Source organism: Lepidochelys olivacea (genome assembly GCF_965140295.1).
Source record: "Lepidochelys olivacea isolate rLepOli2 genome assembly, chromosome: 12".
Lineage (NCBI taxonomy): Eukaryota > Metazoa > Chordata > Testudines > Cheloniidae > Lepidochelys > Lepidochelys olivacea.
The window spans coordinates 14074642-14096765 of NC_140422.1; the positions used below are offsets into that span (position 1 = coordinate 14074642).

The 22124-nt window shown below is 37.5% G+C and overlaps 1 protein-coding gene across 3 annotated transcripts in view; it reads left to right on the top strand.

Annotated features, from left to right (window-relative positions):
* TOX3 (TOX high mobility group box family member 3) overlaps nucleotides 1-22124 on the top strand; it is an 85975-nt gene that overhangs the window by 61373 nt on the left and 2478 nt on the right. For 2 of the 3 annotated variants that reach the window (XM_084644424.1, XM_084644425.1), the window contains 4 exons: nucleotides 2470-2721; nucleotides 17779-18048; nucleotides 19446-19673; nucleotides 20711-20791. In XM_084644424.1, the coding sequence (XP_084500550.1) occupies nucleotides 2470-2721; nucleotides 17779-18048; nucleotides 19446-19673; nucleotides 20711-20791 (831 nt within the window). Of the gene's footprint in view, nucleotides 1-2466; nucleotides 2722-17778; nucleotides 18049-19445; nucleotides 19674-20710; nucleotides 20792-22124 lie in introns of all 3 variants that reach the window. The other variant, XM_084644423.1, reaches the window with a different exon arrangement.

Genomic DNA, 22124 nt, shown 5'->3' on the forward strand with positions numbered 1-22124 from the left:
TATCTTGGTTATAACAGCACCTTTCTGCAATATCAAATCACATACCTCTTTTTACAATCTGAATAGCCCAGTGATTTGGATTAAGACTACATCACTACAATACTTTTTTTTTCTTTTAGATTACATCTATTTTATCCTCATTCTTGGATCATTTAGAGATATTTTTAATGTATACTTATTTCAAGCTATTATATTGTGAGAATTAGTTTTATGTAAGTACTCATCAGTTTACTCATGATTCTCTCTGTACTTGTAAATTATACAAATGTTGCATTATTATATGGTTGCATTATATATTTATACAGTTGTAATGGATTTATCCCTTTAGATGGGGAAACAAAATCCCATTCTCATAATTACTTCTACCTCATAAATATGACACTTAAAACAGAGTTTCAGAGCTAGTCTAATGATACTGATTTCACTGCTTATTGAAAGAATAAGAATATGATTAAGTGTTAATATTTGCATTATAGTGTGAGCCTAACTTGGCAATTACTGCATTCAGTGTGTGTTTGGTTATTCAGTTTTTACATTTAAATGAGCGCAGCTTATTAGGATTTTGCATATGGACACCGCCGTGCTAGAAAACCATTTTATTCCCGTAAATAATGCCCTACAGAGAGAACAGTGTAAGCACTAGTACACCTTCACATTTAGAATCCTCACTTCTGCTTTGTTTTCTGTCTCTGTGTCATGATGATTACCATGACCCATTTTTAAAGCACCTTAAATATTTATTGAAATAATATTTCAAGTGTTAATTACAGTGGTAATGAAAACAGCCAAATGCCACATATCAAGAATGAGTGTTTATCCGTATTGTTAATGTGATATGTTAGATTTCATTAAGCAGTAATGGGGTAGCAAATGAGTCACAAATTACAGTTGCATCTGTTACTAGACCACATTAGTGCCAAAATAACTGCAAATGCAGCCATAGGGTTATGTTCATTAGCCAACCACTTCTCATGGCCAATCCATCCTTTGTGTTTGTGAACTCAGCGCTCCACACTAAGAAAATGTATGCCTTTTGTAACATGGCAATGAAAGTCAAATGTCTCCCTAATTCAGGACCAGCTTTCAAATCTGGAATTAAGTTGCGATATTCTGCATCAAGCGAGACTGCTAGAGTCTCAGCAGACTTTCTCACTATGCTCCTGCAGACGGTAGCAGTCTGGGACCTCATCATTTCTGGTGAGAGACCAATAATGACAGCTGACAGGTTCTGTATGCAAGCAAAGGTTTTACTTGTGTTTCAGTTTCCATCTTCTCTCAAGCGGTTATTAATTTATATCATCATTAACAGTCTGAAGGATGACAATTTACAGCACTTAATGAGATCTTTCACTGAACATATCATTTTAAAATTAACGGGAATTAAGACACTCTTTCAAACAATATAAATAATACATGAAACAATTTTTGTCCCTCTCAACTAGAATTTTGAACTAATACAAACAAATAAATCCCAGGGCAGTGCTGCACATCCAAAACAAGACAGAGTGCCTATTTTAGGCTTGCCAACTGCTGAGTTTGATTGAGATAGTCCTGATTTGGGTATATGTGAAATGGCCTGATTTCAAGTATTAGATTTCTATTATTAAGAAGCAGTGGACCTGAAGTAATATACAGAAATTCATTTAACTCACAAGAAGGAAATCTGAATAAGCTTAGTTCATTTTTTTTTTTTTCAAATAAAAGTCATCAATGCAGAGGCCAGATCCAGACTGTAGTTGAATAAAGATTATCTTAGACACACACATACACATACAAACCCTGACGATAACTGGCAGTATATATTCTGCTCCAGGCATCTTAACAGGTGTTTACTTAATAAAAAAACCCACTGTTCAAACATGCTGGCTTGCTTCAGAAAACACTGGAAGCTACTATACTCACTATTGCTATTGTATACATTTCTGTGGTCCAATAATAACCCTTATGAAAAGGGGTCCATTGTACTTCATAGGTGGAGTAGAAAAGAAATAAAAAACTGAATTATAATATTTCATGTTTGTTAGTTGTAAAAAGGAAACAAAAGATGTGCCATGTTCAGTACTGGATTAATGGAGTGTATGTGCTGCAAAATTGTCAGTATTTTATGAAGCATGAGAATAATGTAAGCTGTTGATGCTATTTCAAAAACATATAAATAAAGTGGCAATTTGTTATACAGCCCAAATCCAGTGTGGCTGATGTTCAATCTAACAACAAAGACAGATGTTGCTAATTAAGTACGCATTAAAAACTGTTAATGCTGATACTCCATTAAATCCATATGATAATGAGACTTAAATCTTTAATCAGACTTATCCACAAAGCCCTATGTATATGAAACTTATAAAATTTATTTACAGAGTTTTCATTTGAGAGCTAAATAATACAGAATTCGTTTGGTTTGCAAATCCAAAAATGAATATTTAGAATGGTGCACTCTAATGTGTTTGCTTTTCTTTTCTTTAGCAGACATTCCATACTCCAAGCCTCGGAGATGAAGAGTTTGAGATCCCACCAATTACGCCCCCTCCTGAGTCAGACCCCACGCTGGGAATGGCAGATATACTGTTGCCCTTTCAGGGTCTAAGCGACCAGCTGCCTGGACAAGGAAATGAATTTACACCCCAGTTTCCTCCACAGAGCTTGGATCTCCCTTCTATTACAATATCACGAAATCTTGTGGAGCAAGATGGTGTAATCCATAGCAATGGATTGCATATGGTAGGCATGGTCCTTTGTATCTTTCAGTTAATTAATAGCACCTGTCAAAACATAGAAATGCAGATTTTTTTAATATATAAAAATACCTATTTTTATTGACCTCTCAAAATATCCGTCTGATCTAGTGGAACGGTAGTCACCCTTAAACATTTGCCAGTATTAAATAGATAATATTACCTGCGTATCTGCAGCACTTTACATATGATAGGGAGTACTACAACTAATGGAATAGCATTACAGCGGACCCTCGCTAGAGCATGCATCGCTAGAGCGCGGATGCGCATACAGTGCGGTTGTGGCGATGGCTCCCAAATTTCAATATTTAAATTGGGATCCATGGTAACGTGGTCCCCCTGTTAACGCGGTACCGCACCTGGATCCCGAACCCCGCATTTTAGCAAGGGTTCGGTGTATTTGCTTCTCTGTGGCAACTGGAAAATGTTTAAGGGTAACTGTTGGTAGATTCAGGAATGTGGGCTTTGTTGTTAATAAACCATGTATTGTTGAGCTGCATATGAATGGATTTCTCTATTTTACAATAAAGGAACCAGCCTGGTAATACTGTTAACGTAAGAATTTGCATTCTGGGACTGGATTTAGAAACCCATGTCCATAGGCCAGATTCTACCACTGCATGCACTCAGGACTGCTGAGGAAGTTCATGAGAGCTATATCCACACTTTTGAGGGCAGAATTTGTTCTATAGAATTGAAAGAACTGCTCTTCCCCTGTAAAACTTCCTCCTGTCTTAGGTAAGTTAGTTACCAAGGAATTATTTGGCTGTATTTTGAGTGGAAGGTAAGGGACTGCCTTGACAGTACCAGGGATGGTTTGCTAGCATAATACAGAGAATGTTTCTTCATTTCCTTTCCTTTCCTTTTTGAACCAATCTATCAACAGTAAAGGAAATATTTTACTATACTATGTATGTATAATTCCATGCAGTTATTCTAAGAACCCTGCATTTCATCTTTTTAAATTAATAACTTGTTTGTTTTCAGTATTTTGATTATGCTTGGAAATACAGGATAAGATTGTCCTTTGAGGATCCTCGCAAACAGGGGCTCTCTGCTTGTCCATGCCCCTGGGAGTGGTGGTAGGCTGAGGCAAGGCATCATCTATGCCCTTGTCCTCTGGAAAGCCTGGCATGGGGTGCAAGGTAGAGATCTGACTGTGGGGAAGGGTTCGGCCAGCATGATAGGTACACCTTTAACCCCACCAATCAGAATCTACTAAAAATTTAGTAAAACCTTAAGATATATTAACTTTTCTACAGAGCCTTTTCATACTGTGCAACTCCCACTTTAGTGGGAAGTCTGTTGGGATAGCAGTGGGTTGAGGAGTCTCTGGCCAGGATGACTCTGACCATATGGCTGGGAAAGTTGTGGGGGGAACTTTCGGAAGACACAGTTCCTCAGACAGACTGCCATGATGTCAAGTAGATCTGCATGTGTCTTGCAGGGTCCATGTATTTTATTGCCCACAGTGTTTGCTCATTCCAGTGTGCAGAGATTCAAATCTCACTTCATGATCTGCTGGGAACTCTACAAAAGGGAACCTAGTTTTTTCTCCTACAGGTCCCATTTTTTGAGTGTTTTTGGGGTGAGGCTATCAGATCCACAGTTATTTCCAATCTCAGTGGTAAATTTACTGTACTTAGCATTTTAAACTCCTTGGCTACAGTTTGAATTAGTCTCTGTATTTCATAATAAAGAATGGCTATATGTACAGGTAGACAGATATGTTATACAACTAATAGTTATTCAGATTGGCAGTTTTCTAGGAGCTTCTTCTTAGCGTGGTGAAATTAAAATGCAAGTTTACTAGTGGTCTAGAAGAAAGCAAGTCACATTGTCAGTTTACAGTTTTATACACATGGTCTTATTTTTTAAAATGAAACACTCCAGATAAGGTAAAAGCATGGAAAGATTAGATTTCTACCAAGATGCAGTAATTTAAAAAATTACAAATACATGTGCAGCAAATGTTTCTTTGGATTTCTCCATTCTAGCTGAAAGCCCATTACAGCTTGCTGGCTTCATTGCAAACTTGAATGTTCCCATTAAGGTCATGATAAATAGCTAACACTAAAAATAAATAAATAAAAGAATCTCACTGCTGAGCAGGCAGAAAGTCAAAATAATTCCATGGCCAGGAGTCATAACTTTCAGAATACGATCCCTCTACTCTGATCTCATCCTGCCTGGGATTTGTGTATGTTTTGAGCACACGGAGTGATTAAACCAGAGGAAAAAAGTTTAATAAAGTCTCAGGCTTTGGAGTAGAAGTAGGGAATTATGTGCCAAAGAAGTAGGGAATCCTGAACTGTTGTGATTTGTATGGGTATACAGTTCACACACCACAACCAGTTCAGGCACAAATAATAGAATGTTTTTGACCACATCCTGCATACTTCTCCTTGGTGTTACCAGTTGGATTGTGTGAACAAAGTGACCAGGATAAGGCTTTTAATTTTGCATTTTTCATATTTTGTGATTCCCCACAAATAATGGTGTTGGATGGTCCCCTTCAGATCTGCTTATGGAAGAGACCCTCTGATTTGGATCACTTCTTCTCCACTGACCCTCCCACCTCCACTAGGTTAGCTACGCTTCTGCAGAATCATGTCCTTCCTTTTCCAGGGCCCACTCTGGGGGAAGGAGTAGACACTGGGGGCTAGATTGTGTGCCCGTTGAATTTGACACCATAGCTCCCATTGATTCATTGGTGCAGGACTAGTTCCTGGTGGGCCAGGAGGCAGCCTCGGCAAGCACACACCTCATCCTCCCACCAGCCCCTCTGAGATTTTCTGAGGAGACCGTTAACCCAAACCCCACCCCCCGCAATTCAGGTGGTGCTGGGGAAGCTGTAGCTGTGGGAATCCCTGTTAGCACAGCTTTAATGGAGCTGCCTTACTAGGTAGCTGATGAAGCGGTGCGGGTAGGTCCCGTGGCCCAAGACCAGGGAGGAACTTTGCAGGGGGATTCGTGTCTTGATTTCCTCCCCAGGACTGTTCCCTCTGGGTTTTACTGTGGGAGAGGCAGCCTACGTTTTTAAGTGATGACATTTTTTCCTCCCCTTTCTTCTTAAATCAAACTCTTCCCCTGCCCACAAACACTGGATAGCTTAAGGGTCTTTAAAAAATAAAAAAGGGTCATCGTGCAGGTTTCCCAAAACTCCTTTATCTCTATCTACTATTCAGATACATTCCCAGTGGATCATCTTCATTCTGAAAATAGATAATGAAAACAGTATATCATATTTTATATTGAAAATGGGCACTTTATTCAACTGGTAAATATTTATTAATAATATTAGAATTCATCTTTAAATTAGACATTTCATGAATTACCTTGCCTGGGAGCTATAAAAACTTTATTACAGCAATAAAAAAATGTAAAGGAGGCATTTTGACTATGAAATTTCATTTCGTGGTCAATTGAATTTACTATATCTGAAAGAACTAAAGATGGGGGCCATAAAATAATTATGATATTCATATACACTTACAGAACAATGCTCTTATGCAGTGATTTTGGGTAGTCTTATTTTAATGCTTAATTGTTATGGCTAATTACAAAAGGAGAGAGTTTATAGATACTGAAAAACAAGCAGTAGTTTCCTTTGCTGAATATGAACGGTTAAAATAATTTGAGATAAACCACATCAAGTTCATTGGTCATTTTCTGAATTATTAGAGAGCTTACTGTAAGTGATAGTTATTTTAGCTTGATATAGCCTTACCTTGTTGCAAAGTCCAGTAGAATTTCACCTTGAAGAAATGTCATGAGATTTTAAATCAGAAATTTTGAAAAAAATAAAATGTTTGGACAGAATTATGATTAATACAGTGTGTCTTTGGCTTTGTTCTATGTACTACCTGACATGTTCACCTATAAACTTGAATGCAGAATCGCTGGAGGCATAGTTAAAAATAGGTTATGTCAAGGTTCTCCTATGTCTCCCTGAGGGTACAGAGTTGGCTAGCTACATCATAATACTTCTTCAAGCTCCTCAGATACTCCCCATAGGAGGACCAGAAAAATAATAAATAATACTTTACATTATATTCTTGATTTATTATGACTTATATTCTTCAGTTCATGCAAAGTGCAAGCAAGATGTTTATTACCAGAATAGTTATTAAAAGATTGTATTGATGGATTAACAATTGGTCATGCTATTAAGAAGAAGATAGTTTATGATGTATTGGGACTGATTTCTTACCCTGCCATATTGGTTTTGCTTTAGAAAAGAGTGACAATTTGTCACACTGCTGATTAGCTTCATTATTATTGGCAACAAGCACAATACATTTATCTTACTTAAATGCATGCTATTACATTTAAAAACAGGCAACAGCAACGAAAAAGGGGAGATAAAAGGAGTGCAGTATGATTAACATTTACATTTTAATAATATGCAAATAAAATCCTAGTATTCAAAAATGTATTAATGAAAAATGGAATGTTGATGCTTTTTTGACTTCAAAGAAACCCTTGATTTACATGATGCAGATACTATACTTATAAATATCTAACTCAAAATAAGTAGAAATCAGTAGCAATATTCTGGCAAAAACATTTTACACTGAGGCTCTGTTGTCTGTGTAGATGATATTCTGAAAAATTATTTTAATCTACAAAAGATGGCAATTCTATAAAACTACAACTTGTGCTCCTGAGGGTTCCCTTTTTTTAACACCTCTCTATAATCTGCCCAGCCTGCTGAGTAGCATTGACATCAGTAGTACATCAATTTCAGAAAGTGGATTATTTTTACTAGACAGCTATTGTGACATATTGGGTCAGTCATAAATGAAAGATATTCATGCAAGCATGCAATACTTGTAATGAAGTCTCACTCTGACCTTCTGTATGATTGATTCTGTAATTTAGTTTTCTCAGGCAGTGCCTGAAATGAAATGAAATCATGTTGAACAAGTTTTGAATACCCACAGTGCACCAGGAGAAGAAAAATCTGCAGCCCCAGAGGCTTGAGAGAGAGCAGCTGAACGATTTATCTCCATGCTATTATAGCCTTTGCCAGCGTTCAACATTTCTTTCTTTCTTTCTTTCTTTCTTTCTCTTTCTTTCTTTCTTTCTTTCTTTTTTTTTCTTATTTGGCTTAAGTACTTAATTCTGCAGGTAGCTGTAAATGGGAAAATAAAATGCTGTTCAGATTTAAAATGACAGGACAGGAGTATGTGCAGGGGACTGATAAAATATCTTGAATAGAACTGACCTTTCATGTAGCTGAAAGTTACTGGGGATTCATCCTCATAATTACCATATAGATTATTTTTATTTCTTTCCTGCATTGAAACATTTCAGAGAGCAGTAGTGCTGATTGAATGAAAATTGAACTTGTTAACATTCTTTTCAGCTTAGCCTGTTGTACATAACAGAAGGTTAGCTTTGATGAATTTTGAAATTCTCTTTCTGATATCTAAGAAACAGACAGTAAAGTAATTTTCTCTTTTCAGTTGTATTTTTTTCCCTTTTATCCAAAAAAGTATAGATTTTACAAAAACAAACTGATAATTTTACATATATTGCTCCATATATTTTACTGACTGTTGGAGAAATTGTGTTTTCTGTTTGGTGAGGATTTGATCCTATTTGAGTTTTATGATTGTGACAATACCCTGATTACATTTAGGATCCTGCCCAGATACACTTAATTCATTTTGGAATAAACTCATCTTTAATTATGTTACCATTTAAATGTTGGCTTGAGGTCAAAAATCAAAAAATGATGGTGGCTATAACTGAGATAATAAGAAGAGACTTTTAAATAAACAGTGAACCGATGTCATGGCCTTAAAGAATTTAGTTGCAATTTTTATCCTGTTAGAGGGTAGTAAATACGCAAACCAAAGAAGGAAATGTTATAAACATCTCAAAACAGTGGTGCTTTTTACTTAAAGATCTGAATCTTACTGTATTCAATCCCAAATTGCTAATTTAGCTTTTCAGTGACTAGATTAACTCAAAATGGCAAAAATTAAAGCTAAAAAAAACCTAGTTTAAATGGTAAAAAAGTCTTCATTTCAGGCAATTACTTCATCGCACATGACTGCATACCTCTAATTTATATCTTTAATTTTCATTTACAAAGAAACTTCCATGTAATCTTTTTTAAAATATTTGGTTTATAATTTTATATTTTGAGAGAGAGGAGTAGGTTTTCAATTAATACAGAGTTATAGCTATGTTTAATGTGTTACAGATAAAACAGTTATTTCATGGGTCATTAATGTGTTTAATGCCTGGAACGTTCTATTAAAACAAGCCCTTGTTATTGTTATGAACATGTTTATTGCCATCCTTAATAGGAAAAAATACAACTAATTCTGGAAGGTGATAATTATTCATTTATAAGAACAGTGGCCATTCTCACCAGAAGAGATCTTTTACTTTCCGTGATTTGATTTTTTTCTCAAGAAACTATGGGCCACTAAAGTTCAGATTAAGATCAGAAGTATTAGTCTGTTTTATATTTGAGTTGTACTTTAGGAATAGTAGTTTTTATAGTCACCCCTTTCAAGAAATAAGATACCCACAGACATGATCTCAAAATAAATAATTGCTGTTGACTAAGTGTAACTAAAACGAAAGGGTACTCTTAGGGACCAATCCTGCAAGAAGCTGCATGCATTTGGCTTTCATTGAAGTCGGAGAGAGTTGTGTGTATTTAGCGCCCTTCAAAAGATGCTTAGCACCTTGGAGGAGTAGTCCCTTAATTCTCAGTTAAGGCTTTGCAATACCAGTGTGCATTGGAATTGTGACACTTGGTTTTATACCTGCAAATTTGAGTTCAATGCTTAGTTGAACAACTTTTGGGATTTCTAGAGGTGGAAATAAACAGTATATATAGCCCACTCAATTTACAGTAACAATCCCGGCTACAGCCACTGCAGTTTGACACAACACTAAAGCAAATACAGTCCTTCCCTATCTTGATGATGGACTAAAACATCTAACTGGTCTTTGCAGACTCTAGTTTATTATGCCCTCAATGCCATTTTAATTTTGTATGTGTCAGTGCAGACAAAAGTCACTTTGCTATAAGACATGTTTCCTCCTTCTCTCTTCTTGATACAAATTTAACAAATCCAGGTGCTAGTGAACTTGTTACAGTACAAACAAACAAAAACCCCAAATGCTCTTTCAAAAAATGATGTAACTCGGAGCAAAATGGAAACTGAGTATACTGAAATGAGAAACCCCATTATTGGTCCATTAGTCAAAATGGACTCGTACCATATCATAGAAACCTTAGATTAAGTTCAGTAGCAGCAATATGATACAGATTGGCAGCATTTGCCTGAGACACCCATCCAGTGAGCTGGTGATGTTGCTTCTAGTAAATATGAAGGGGTTTTGCTAAGTCACTGGTGCAGGTGACGACTTATTACCCCTTCCAGATATGTGAGGGGCTTTCTAGAAAGAGAGAGGAAGGATCTAGGCTGTGGTTGAGCACTGAGGAAGAAAAATTAATTAATATAGCAGGACTGTCTTTCAGCCAACCAGGCTGAGACAATATTGTGATAGGCACTACAGGAATATATAGAAGAGTTTTCAGTCTAGGAGCAGCCAAGTGTCGGATGAGTTCTGTGGAGTGAAGGAGTGAGCGGAATTTGTTATCTTGTTAATTTCTGTGTTAACAGAACCAAGCTCCAAGACAGAAGTGAGATCCACACCATGTATGGATTGCTTTTGAAATGTAGTTGGAAAAGGCAACTATCACACATGGTTTACGGTTGTTGTTTTTTTTTAATCTCTTTGCAAAAGTGGTATAAAAGAAGAAACCTGGAGGAAGTCCTGACTTAGATGATATGCCACAGCAGACCCAGGCTGCAGACTGACAAGAACCACCAAGATAGTTCTAAGAATAGTAGTAGCAAGCCCAGTCTGCAGTCCAACTCCAACAGCAGCAATTCCAGGAGCAAATGTTCCAGAAGACACCATTTAGGCTATCGATATTCATGGCAGTTAGCCAGGATGGGTAAGGAATGGTGTCCCTAGCCTCTGTTTGTCAGAGGGTGGAGATGGATGACAGGAGAGAGATCACTTGATCATTACCTGTTAGGTTCACTCCCTCTGGGGCACCTGGCATTGGCCACTGTCGGCAGACAGGATACTGGGCTGGATGGACCTTTGGTCTGACCAAGTATGGCCCTTCTTATGTTCTAATACCCATCATCCTTTCTCTGTTCGAGATGGGACTGAATGATGACAGTGCCTGGTCACCTTTGAGCAGATGGACACTGCTGTTGCCTGGGAGTAGTCTTGGGCTGTCCATTTTGCTCCTTTCCAAGTTCTTTTCTGGCCTTTGGTAAGAACGCTGCCACTGACTACCTTCATTGTCCCTGGCTGCCATCCTAGACTGGGTTAGGATTTTTGAGGAGAAGTACCAGCAGCATTTCTGGGGGGAAGGTCTTTTCCTCAGGGTTGTGGCTGCACTCCTTCACCTAGCAACTAACCTATGAGGTGACTTGGTGTCTCAAGCCTGAGTATTAGTCAATGAAAGAAATTATGGATTGGTTTTAGGCTGTCTGCTCAAGAGTTGCGGACTTGGGTGGACCCACATCAACTGTCTATGCTGGCAGACGTTGTGCAGCACACAAAAGACTACATGGAGAAGCTGAGCTACCAGAGGGACCACCACAGCCATGGGCAGCCCGAGCCTGAAAGACAGGTCATAAGCCAGACTGAAAAAACATCAGAGAAAACTGAACGGACCATAGGATTAGAAGTAGGGAGTTAAAACACATTCTCTCCCAGACTGTAGGGAGAGCTGGCCACACCTCCTAACCCATGTTTTGTTTGTGAAGGGAGGCATATAAGAAAATTCTGTGCCTTAATGAGATGTGACATGGAGATATGTGAGATCAAGCCAGCAGAAAAGGACACTCACCTAGATCTAGGGGTGATTCACTAGTTGCTCCTTTGTTTGCTCTTTGTGTGAGAAAGGAACTGAGAGATATCCAAAACTTTCTCCCTTTCAGGCGTGTAATGATGAGGAGATATGTGGTCTTGCTGAGATCTCTGGGGTCTCCAGGGGATGAACTGTGCCTGTATGAGTGGAAGGGAGAATGGCTTTTTGACCTGAGAGACTTGTAGTGCACTTAGACCAGAAGATTTAAAACAGCCTAAGTGTTTTCAGGTAGCAGAACCTGTGCATTTCTCCTCTATCCAGAGGAACTTCTAGATGTATCTTGCAGCCTTAATTCCCTGTGAATGGAGATGGTCATTTATCCTTTCCTGTTGTTGTGGGACAAGGGTAGGCAAACTTTCCTCTCTCCAGAGACGTGAGACAGGGTCATGGCTGTGGAACAGGAGATGCTGGCAACCACAGTTGGGCTGGTATTTAATCTGTATATTTGAAAACATGAATACTTCTTGAATGGTGGCAATACTGAGCAAAGCTTTGTGTTGTATTTCATAAAACAAGGATTTAATCTGACAGATAAAAGCATCCTGTTAGTATGTTTTTTTGATGGACGGACAAATTCAAATCTTCTACAAATTTGATTAATGGATTCTTTTATCTATACTGCAGTTGTGGAGAGAGAACATTGATGATTTCCTTCAGAGAGATGCTGACTTACAAAATCTGAGTAATTTACAGATAGGAACAAGCGATGGTTTTGCTTTTTATATTGAAGTAAATTTATCAGTTGGTATATCACATTGGCTTATGTTATCTTGACAGTGACAAATCTGAAGGATAATAGAATGTGTAATGTTTTAAGTCAACTTTCCAGGGGGTAGTTGGTATACCCGCAGAGTAATTTGCACACGTAAGTGTAGGATTTGTAATACATACTTCTGTGGGGACATTTACCATATCCTTCTGTAAAAAACTGACCCACAAAGTTCAGAGTTTGATCCTGGTCCTGTATCTTTATACAGGCAAAACGTTTATTGGACTGTCCTGACATTGTTTTTCTGCAAGACTCCCACTGAAATTTAAGTGGAAGTGTTGCCTAAATAAATTATTCTGGATTGGCCCCCTTGATTTTAACAGTATTTTTGAAGTTATCAAGACTTCAGGATTGCTCCATGATATTTAAGAGTGATTTTTCTAGTGATTTGAGCCTAAAATTCAGATTGTATTTTTAAAATATCATATTAAATGTTCATGTAGGGTGAAATTCTCCTGTCTTCAGAAGACTAATGCAATGCCATTACACAGAAGTTACCATCAAAATAGGGTTTAAATGGGATGTAAGCAGTGTACAGGTTCATGCTAGCCCCTTGCTCCAGGTGAATTTCACTCTGCTCTATCAAGAGGAATACTAAATAGTTCGCTTTGATTTCTGCTGGATGTTTTGTGAGTTTGATGTTACAAGAGCAATATCTAGCACTGTCCTTGGTTGGAAGGAAAGGCTATATAGTTCCAGTTGTATCTGCATTGCATATCATATAGTGAAGTCTGCAACATTGTGCTGGTGCACTGCAGTAATTGCCTCCATTACTTGGGGAGGGAAGAGGGAGATGGACAGTTCAAAAGGACAATCCTTTTAAAAAAAAACAAACAAACAGGGATGCTTACAGAAAAGAGTGTTAGACTAGGTTGGCAAAGCAGTGAGCAGTCTGATGTCTGGAGATCCTCTTGGTTCCTTTGATTTTGCCTTCTGTGTATCACATTACACTGAGATAATAGTGCAGAACTCTAGGACTACGAACAGTTAAATTATGCACACACATATAATGGACACTAACATTTGCTTGTGGACAATTTGAGAGGGGAGAGTTTTGGTGATAAAACATTTTAGGCTAAATATTGACTTGCCCCGAGCATGGGTGTTCTGGAAGGGGCAGGGTTTGTTGACTCCCTCACAACAGTGCTTTTGCACAGGACTCCACCGTAACTTTATCTTTAGTGCTCTTGAGGGATATTAAGCAGAGCTATGTGAAACTTCGGGTACGTCTACACTACAATAAAACACACGCAGCTGGCCCATGTCTGCTGACTTGGGCTCCTGGGGTTTTCAGTCAGCACCGAGTTCATACAAATCCTTTCCCATTTTGATTTCAAATTCATATAAGTTTGCACCCCCTAATTCTTATGATATTCAAACCTGATTTAGCCCTGGTGCTACTGGACTCTTGCATTTTGTCTCATTTCAGGTCAGAACCATGGAGTATTGTCCAATTTCAACCCAAAACCATAAATCAGACAAGGTTCACTCAAAACTTGATTCAGTTCATCTTAAAAGATGGATGAATATTTTGGCAAACCTGATCTAAGTTTTGAGTTATATTGTGAAAGTTGTGCACATTTCAAATAAAAAACCACACCGAATCCCAAGTAAATTCATAATACGAATTGGTAGAGCCCTGCAAATCTGCGGATATCCTCATCCGCGGATCATTTTTGCAGATTGCCGTTCGGATGCAGATACAAATTTTGTATCTGTGCAAGGCTCTAGAAATGGGTACATAGTATTATCTGTTGTTTTGACTATTCCAAAAAGATGCATTCTGAATATGTGAGCTTTACTGTTTCACTTGTCAGTGTTTCAAGTACTAATGGAATTAAAATATCACATAGACACTGTGATCCAAACACTGATTATATTCTTTCCCTGAATACTTCTGATATGTGAAAGTTCCTCATAATTCTCTAGATAATGAAGGAAATGCTACTGATCCTGTTGACTCTATAGGAAGTGTTACTGATAAGGAATCCACCATGCTTAAAATGTTTTAGGAAAAAAATAAACAGTTAAGGTATGTTGGTGGACTTTTACATGATAATAGTGCCCTCAAGTTGATTTACAAGCTCAGAAGGGATTCACCTAGGCTGTGAACCAAAAAAGTTAGGACTGTGTATATACCATTCCTTCATACTATCACATCAGACCATTATAAAAATATAAACAGCTCTTCCACTTCCTTTTCTGAAATCTCCTCTGCATGCACAGTTACGTACAGTATTCTACTGAAATTCACAATGTCTCTCCACAAAATAATAATTGTATTCACGCTCCATTCATCATGCTATTGAAATACATATATTAGGAATATAACTGAGTATAAATGCAGCAAATGTATTGCTGGTGGTTGTCACATGACAATAGAAACTATTTTTTTACCAAATCAAAATATAAGAACCAGAAATTAACCTTTAAAATATTTTTTTTTCATATCAGACTTTCTATTTGATGCCAGTTAGCCATTTCCAGTGATGAAATGTTACTAACTTTCCAATTTGTGTTTTTACTTAAATTTTTTTGAGGCAAAACGGAAGGGAATAATAAAGAAATACAAAGAGGTGAAAAAAAAGAGAACTCCCCCTTTCCCACACAAACATGTCAAAAGAAGGAACAGTTAACAATTCATGGGCTTGTGTATAAAATTAAATTCTAAGTCGGTGCAAAGTCAAGAGCATTTAGTTTCAATAAAGTCATAGACTCAACCAAAATGTCAAGACTTAGAGTCAATTATTTGTAACCCATGGCTTCGTATTCTGCTGCTTTGGTATAAAGACTGTGAAAGATGGTTTTGTGTAACAGCAAGGAAGCGAAGGAAAACTAGTCTTTTAGAGGTAGAATACTTCCTAGAAACCGCTTTGTGCATGACCCACAAAGAAAGCGAATTCTGATTATCTCCACCTTTGTTTTAACAGCAGTTTTTTTTCTTTATGCAGTAAAAGAGTGTCTGTAAAGCAAAAGGACTTAATTAATGTACAGAAAGTGATATCCCTTAAAAAAACAACAACCTTGGAACGACTTCCAGATGCCACTGTCAATATAATTCTAAATCAGAGTGACCCTATAGTTAGCGGTAGTAAATTTCCCAGAAAGGTGCCCTGAAGCAAATAGGCATTTCAGTTAATCAGTCTGATGGTTTAAACATTTCTATATCAAGTGCTTCATTTTTGGCACACACATTCATCTCTAAGGAACTAGGTTCCTTTTCTTGGAGGTGGGAGATAATAAAAGCATTTGAGAAATAAGAAGAAAAATGAAGTCCAGCAGGGGTGAGCAGCCCAGCTGGCAGCAGCTCGTAGACCATGGGAAATTTGGGGAAGCTGTTGGCAGGTTCTGAGATCCCAGCATGTAGAGATCTGTACCTTGAATTTGGAGGGTTAGTGCATCTGTGTTGGACCCCAGTGAAGTACTACTTCTTGGTATGGTTGGGTGTTTTGTGTGACAGATAGCCTGGCTGTCCCACAGCCTGGTGCGTTCTGGCACTGGAAACATCCATCATCCCATAGCTGTGTGCTAGACCACTCTGCAAATTGAAGGAGGCTTCCTCAGTGGGTATCAGCACAAAAACAAGAGAACCCTAGATTCTGTGTTAATGTAGAAGGGGCACTGACTGGGTGCTCTGGGGAAGTGAGAGGGGCTGGGCAATCTTGTTTCCAACAGATGAGGAGGATAGAACGTTGAATGAACATCACCGTCCACTACCAACCCCTACAGCACTTAGGGCCAGATTTTCATACCTTGGAGCTTTCAGGAAATGGTTTTCCCATAATGTGTATATTTTTGAGATATTGAAATTTTTTCCTGATGTGAAATGGAACAAAATATCAAAATCTTAAAAAAAAAAAAAAAAAAAAAAAAGCTGACATGAAATGTTTTGACCATTTCTAAAACTTTTTTACACGTTTTTTGGAGTCAGGAGGTTTGTTGAATGTGAACCTGTTTCATAAACACTTCTGGTTTTGGTGAATTGACTTCTAAAAAATTTTTTAAAAAATGCTTTGTTGAAAATTTCTGACCAGCTCTAGTCAGATTCTTTGGGGGCAATTCTGAAAGAGTTGAGCCTTATTGAAGCACTTAAATAAGCTCCAGATTGTCAGATAAGTTCAGCACTTATCAGGTCCTACTGAGATGCTTCTGGCCAGTGTTTCAAGTAAGCTCAGCAACCAGCAGGGAAGTTGGGGATGGACTGTAAATTGAGCACTTCACAAATCTGCAGTTTGCTGAGGTTCTACAGTATTTCTTTAAGTATTCCTTTATAAGCAAATAATTATGCTGTAGATCATTACCACTGAAATAATTTTCAGAATCTAATTTACTTCTTGCATTTCCCTCTGTTTGGACAATATAGATTAGGCAGATTTCTAAATCAATTTGTGAGATTTTTATTCTCTCCATTTACTAAGTGTGGTCTATAAATTACCATTTTTTCTTTCAATTTTAAATGTTCTTTTATGGAACATTGATCTTCTTTATATACTTACAAATAATAAAACCTTTTTATGCATAGACAGATTCCAGTCTGTTTTACATTAAGGGTCTCTGTTGTTATTTATAAACAGGCTAGGTACTGTACAGATTTATAAGAAAGCAGTCCTGGCCCTCAAGAGTTTATGATCTGTAAAGACAAAAAACCCACAAATGGTGGGTGTCAGAGACACAATATGCAAGAAAAATAAGGCTGATGATTAGGATGTAGCTTGTTAATTCCATGTGTACTTAGTTATTTGGTTTTTATTTTTATCTTTGTATATTTACTTTTTTGTAGGCTACCTGCAGAATGGGTTTTTTAGCAGTGATTTGAATTATTTGAACTGTGCACTAGCATGCTGCAATGTCTAAGTTCCAGACACAACAGGTTCTTTGCTTAAAAGAACTTAAAGATTCCACTTCAGTATGAATTATTTTTTAACCTATTTTGGTTACAGATAAGAGCTATGTAATAACTGAGTTGCTATTCAGTAGAGGAAAACGTACATTTGTTTGTTTTTTTCATTTTGTTTACTTGGTGTGTAGACAGCAATTTGTGTCTAGTCAGTTTCAAAGTTTCCCCTGCACAGTCAGTCAGTCTTTTCCCCTTGTTGTTCTGGTCGGTATACTGCACAGCAATGACAGGTGGAAAACATTTTAAAGAATAGGGAAATGTGATTATAATGCCACAAAAATGGGCAGGGGGACTCTGGGGAAGGTGTTATACCTGAAGCTGCTTTTAACTCATTTTTTAAACTGACTAGATTTCAAGTTGACAGTGTCAACTAAATAAGACTGTTAAAACTATCCATAACATTATTTTATGGTCGCTGCTAAATATTTGCTCTTTCCATGCTTTTTAGGATCATAGCCACTCACAAATTTCACAGTATCGCCAGGATCATTCTTTGATTATGAGATCGATTGTTCATATGACTGATGCTGCTCGTTCAGGAATTATGCCTCCTAGTCAGTTAACCACCATTAACCAGTCTCAGCTAAGTGCACAGTTGGGACTAAATTTAGGAGGCACTAGCTTGCCACATACTTCTCCTTCACCTCCTGCAAGTAAATCAGCAACTCCTTCCCCATCCAGCTCTATAAATGAAGAGGATGCAGATGAATCAAACAGAGTAAGTTATAGTATGTGTTATAATATATATGACCATATATAATATAGTTTTGAATACGTAGCAATAGAACTGCTGACTTCACTGCAGTGTGGCCGGCCAGGTAAAATATACAAGTATTTCAGTAGTGGAGTATATGATTGTGGCAATATTCATATGCTCTGGGTGACCTCTTTACTTAGTAAAACTATATTTGCTTATGAAGTGTACATAATATAGCATTTTAGTGATTTTAGGAGGATATCTTAGGCACGTATGTATGTATAGGCCTATTTCTGTGACAAATTTCAGATTTTATAGATATGATCAGTCAGTTTGCGCTATCTTATAACTGTTTTGACATTTTAACATTCTTTAATATCTTATATTTAACTATACATGCTTTTTTCTAGAAATAAAGGTTGACCTTTCCCTTTTTATGAAAGTTTTAGTATGCCTGTAGTTCATTTCCATTGAGATTTAAATAGACCTATTAGCAAAGGAATTATTCTGGCCGGATCAACTGAAATTAATACAAATATTTTAGCAATTAAAATTTATTTTAGGGTTAGGGTTGCATGTATTACCCATGCAGATCTCCTGATGAAACCAATGGGAACTGTGCATGTGAAAGCCCTGCAGGATAGGGTCATCATATACCAAAGTAATATTATGGAGAAAGTCCTTTCTTCACCATATCCCTCTGCTGCCACAGAGTATCCTAGAACAGCAGAATGCGGTAGAATGCAAGGAGCATAGACATGTTGTAAGAAGCCCCCTCTGTGACTCTTGGAGGGGTCCTCAGGAGAGTCTCGTGTGTACCAGCCTCAGTGAGGTTTGGGGAGGATCCCTGGCAGGGAACTGATGACTACATGGATCCATCTGTTCACTGCTTCTCCACCCATCAACCCACAGGAAGTGGTGGAGTTAGAGAGGTATAGCAGTGTGTGTTCACTCTAGCTCTGTAGCCAGAGGAAAGTATTTGTAACCCCTGGCCCAAGGGGTTAACAGGCTTAGCCAAGGGACCAGGAGGTGCCCCTAAGCTTCTTATTTTTGAGTTTCTGTTGCTGAAATGTATTCTTTCATAGAGAATGCACAAAATATGTAATGTATCCTGTATTAATTTTTATAGAAATTATATCCAGGACATGCTCTTCCCATCTAAAACTTAAGGGGCTGAGTCTGCAACCCTTAGTCATGTTGAATAGTTATTACACACCCATTTAGTTCCATTAAGGCCAATGGGATTAAATGCCTGAGTTAATTCTACTTAGGAGTAACGGTTGCACAACAGGATTCTAAAACGTTACCTGTCCATTAATCTTATTCATTTGTTGTTTAATAGAACTACTGAGGATTTTTCATACACACATATATCTGAATATACTGTGTAGGCAATGATTTTTGTTGCTGTTTCTTAGGCTACTGGAGAAAAAAGAGCTGCTCCAGATTCTGGCAAGAAGCCCAAGACTCCAAAGAAGAAGAAAAAGAAAGATCCCAATGAACCACAAAAGCCAGTGTCAGCATATGCTCTATTCTTCAGGGACACACAGGCTGCAATTAAAGGGCAGAATCCTAATGCTACATTTGGAGAGGTTTCAAAAATAGTAGCATCTATGTGGGACAGTTTAGGAGAAGAACAAAAACAGGTAATAAAGAACAGACTGCAGTTATGCAATAGTATATTACAAGAAGTAAAATGACAATCCTGTTAAGTAAATAACAGGAGCTAGATTGTCAGCGAGTGTGTATCAATGTTGCTCCACTGAGCTATGCTGATTTACAGTTGCTGAGGAGCTGACCGCAGAACAGCGTGTCGTTATAGGAATCTTATGGTGGTATCGAACTTTGGTGGCCTATCAATTCATTTAGATAACTCTGTTGCCATCAAGTCCAGTCTTTACAGGTCAGTTTGGAGAAAGCTTGGGTGAGGCATCCCAGTACACCGTTATATATAATTAAATAATATATTGTCAAGCTTTTTTCTTTTTTACTATACTCAAAAGTTAGACTAGAAGAAGGGAAGGTGCAACACATTTTCCATTTCCTTTGATCTTCTTTATGAACCTTTGTTACAAAGATTGTTGGTTTCAAACCTTTGAAGCCAACCCTGTGTGCCTCACTATATCAGCCTAGTGTTTGAAATTTTATTCATAGCTCATTTTAAAACTTAGTACAGTAGAATGAGTTTTTAGAGATTAGCTGTTCTTCCTTAGGGGTTGTGTTCCTCTTCATAGCCACATAACTCCTATGCATGAATTGAGAATATAATAGGCAACATCTTGCCGAAAAAAATGTCATACTTACTGACCACCAGCTAAGATCATTCACTATAGCAATTTGTAGCAGCCATAGAACAATAATATGATTAGTGATAAGGAAAACATTAGGATACTGCGGTTAAAATCCAAACAGGAAGGCAGTAAGGTGAAAACTGAAGTTCATCTATGGGAGTAGATAGTGTACAGTGAAAGGTAATATGATTTTCAGTGTAAGGCTAGTGTCAACATTTTAAGAGAAGAAAAATCACGTGTGTCTGTTGGGGGCGGGGGGTTATAGACTGAAAAGCAGGACCATATCTTTAATTCCTTGCATGTATACAAGTATGACCCTATTCTGGCAAGTGCTGTTTTATGGTGAAAAATGTGTAAGCTGAAGTTGGTGTTAATTGTGGTCTCTTTAACAGATATATAAAAGGAAAACAGAAGCTGCCAAAAAAGAATACCTAAAGGCACTTGCTGCCTATAGAGCTAGTCTTGTTTCCAAGGTAAGCCTGATGGTAACTTCAATCAAACATAAGGTAGAGTTTGGCAATGGTTATTTAAATGTGAATTTTGTCATGTGATTAAAAATAAATCTAGAATCCCAGAGTTCCTTTAATGTAGCCCTGAAACATAACAGCTCAAACAACATTCTGTGCTTAGTTTTTGCACAAAAATTTTTCATAGTCCTAAAATCACAGTAATAAATATCGGACAACAACTATACAAACACACCTTGTCTCTGGGTTATTTTTACAAGTAAAGTAATACGTGCTACGGTGAGTGACAGTTTGTAAAAGTAGAATCTGGTTATTAGAAATGTATTGACTTTTAAATACTCAGATTTAAAAGCTATTTGCAGAATTTCCCAAGTACCCACTTTTTAAGAAGACACAGAATATACTGGATATGGGGCAAGGTGGAAGATGAGATGTGATGAATCCTGTGTATTTCTTGCTGTTGAAGGACAGATATACACTGTGGCTTTGAAGTTAGAAAGTACCTGCAAATGGACAACCTGTCAGGGATCCACACTGAGTATTTCAGAAGAAATACAATTATAAAACCCAACTTGCAATATGAGGAAAGTCAGCCTATAGCGTTATGTCAGAAGTAGCTTTTTAATTGGCATTCTTAGATTGGTTCTACTTCTTTCACATTTGAACATAAGCAAGAGATATATCCATGCGTCCAACTAAAATATCTATGGAAGAATTACTAGACATAATTACATGTTTCATGGATTAATTACAAAAGAATCCCTAACTGCAACAATAAAACATAAGGAAACAGTACAAGAAAATGATGAAAACCAGCTTTCAGGATCACTTATATGAATAGCACAAGAGAAAGTGTTAAGCATTTCAAATAATTCAGATTACAGATATAAAAACAACACCAGTAGTTGAAAACTTTGCGCTATATCTGAAGTTATATTGTCCACAGGATATGGCTCGTTATTATCTCAAGGGTTTGTAATATGAAGCTACTAAGTCACTTGGACGCTTTTGAAAATGTTACCCTAATCCTCTTTTCAAAAGCACCAAAGTTGCTTAGGAGCCAAAGTATCATTGTCTTTCAAAGACAGTGGGGCTGCTTATTTTTATTTATTTGTATTACTGTAGTGGCCAGGAGCCCAAGTCATGGACCAGAATCCCATTGTACTAGGTGCTTTACAAATACAGAACAAAAAGATGGTCCCTATCCTAAGGGGCTTATAATCGACGTATAAGACAAGAGAACAGATGGATATAGACAGACAGGGGACTACGTAGAAACAATGAGACAATATTGGTCAGCATAACAGGCCCAGATTGTTGAATATATTTAGGTGCCTAA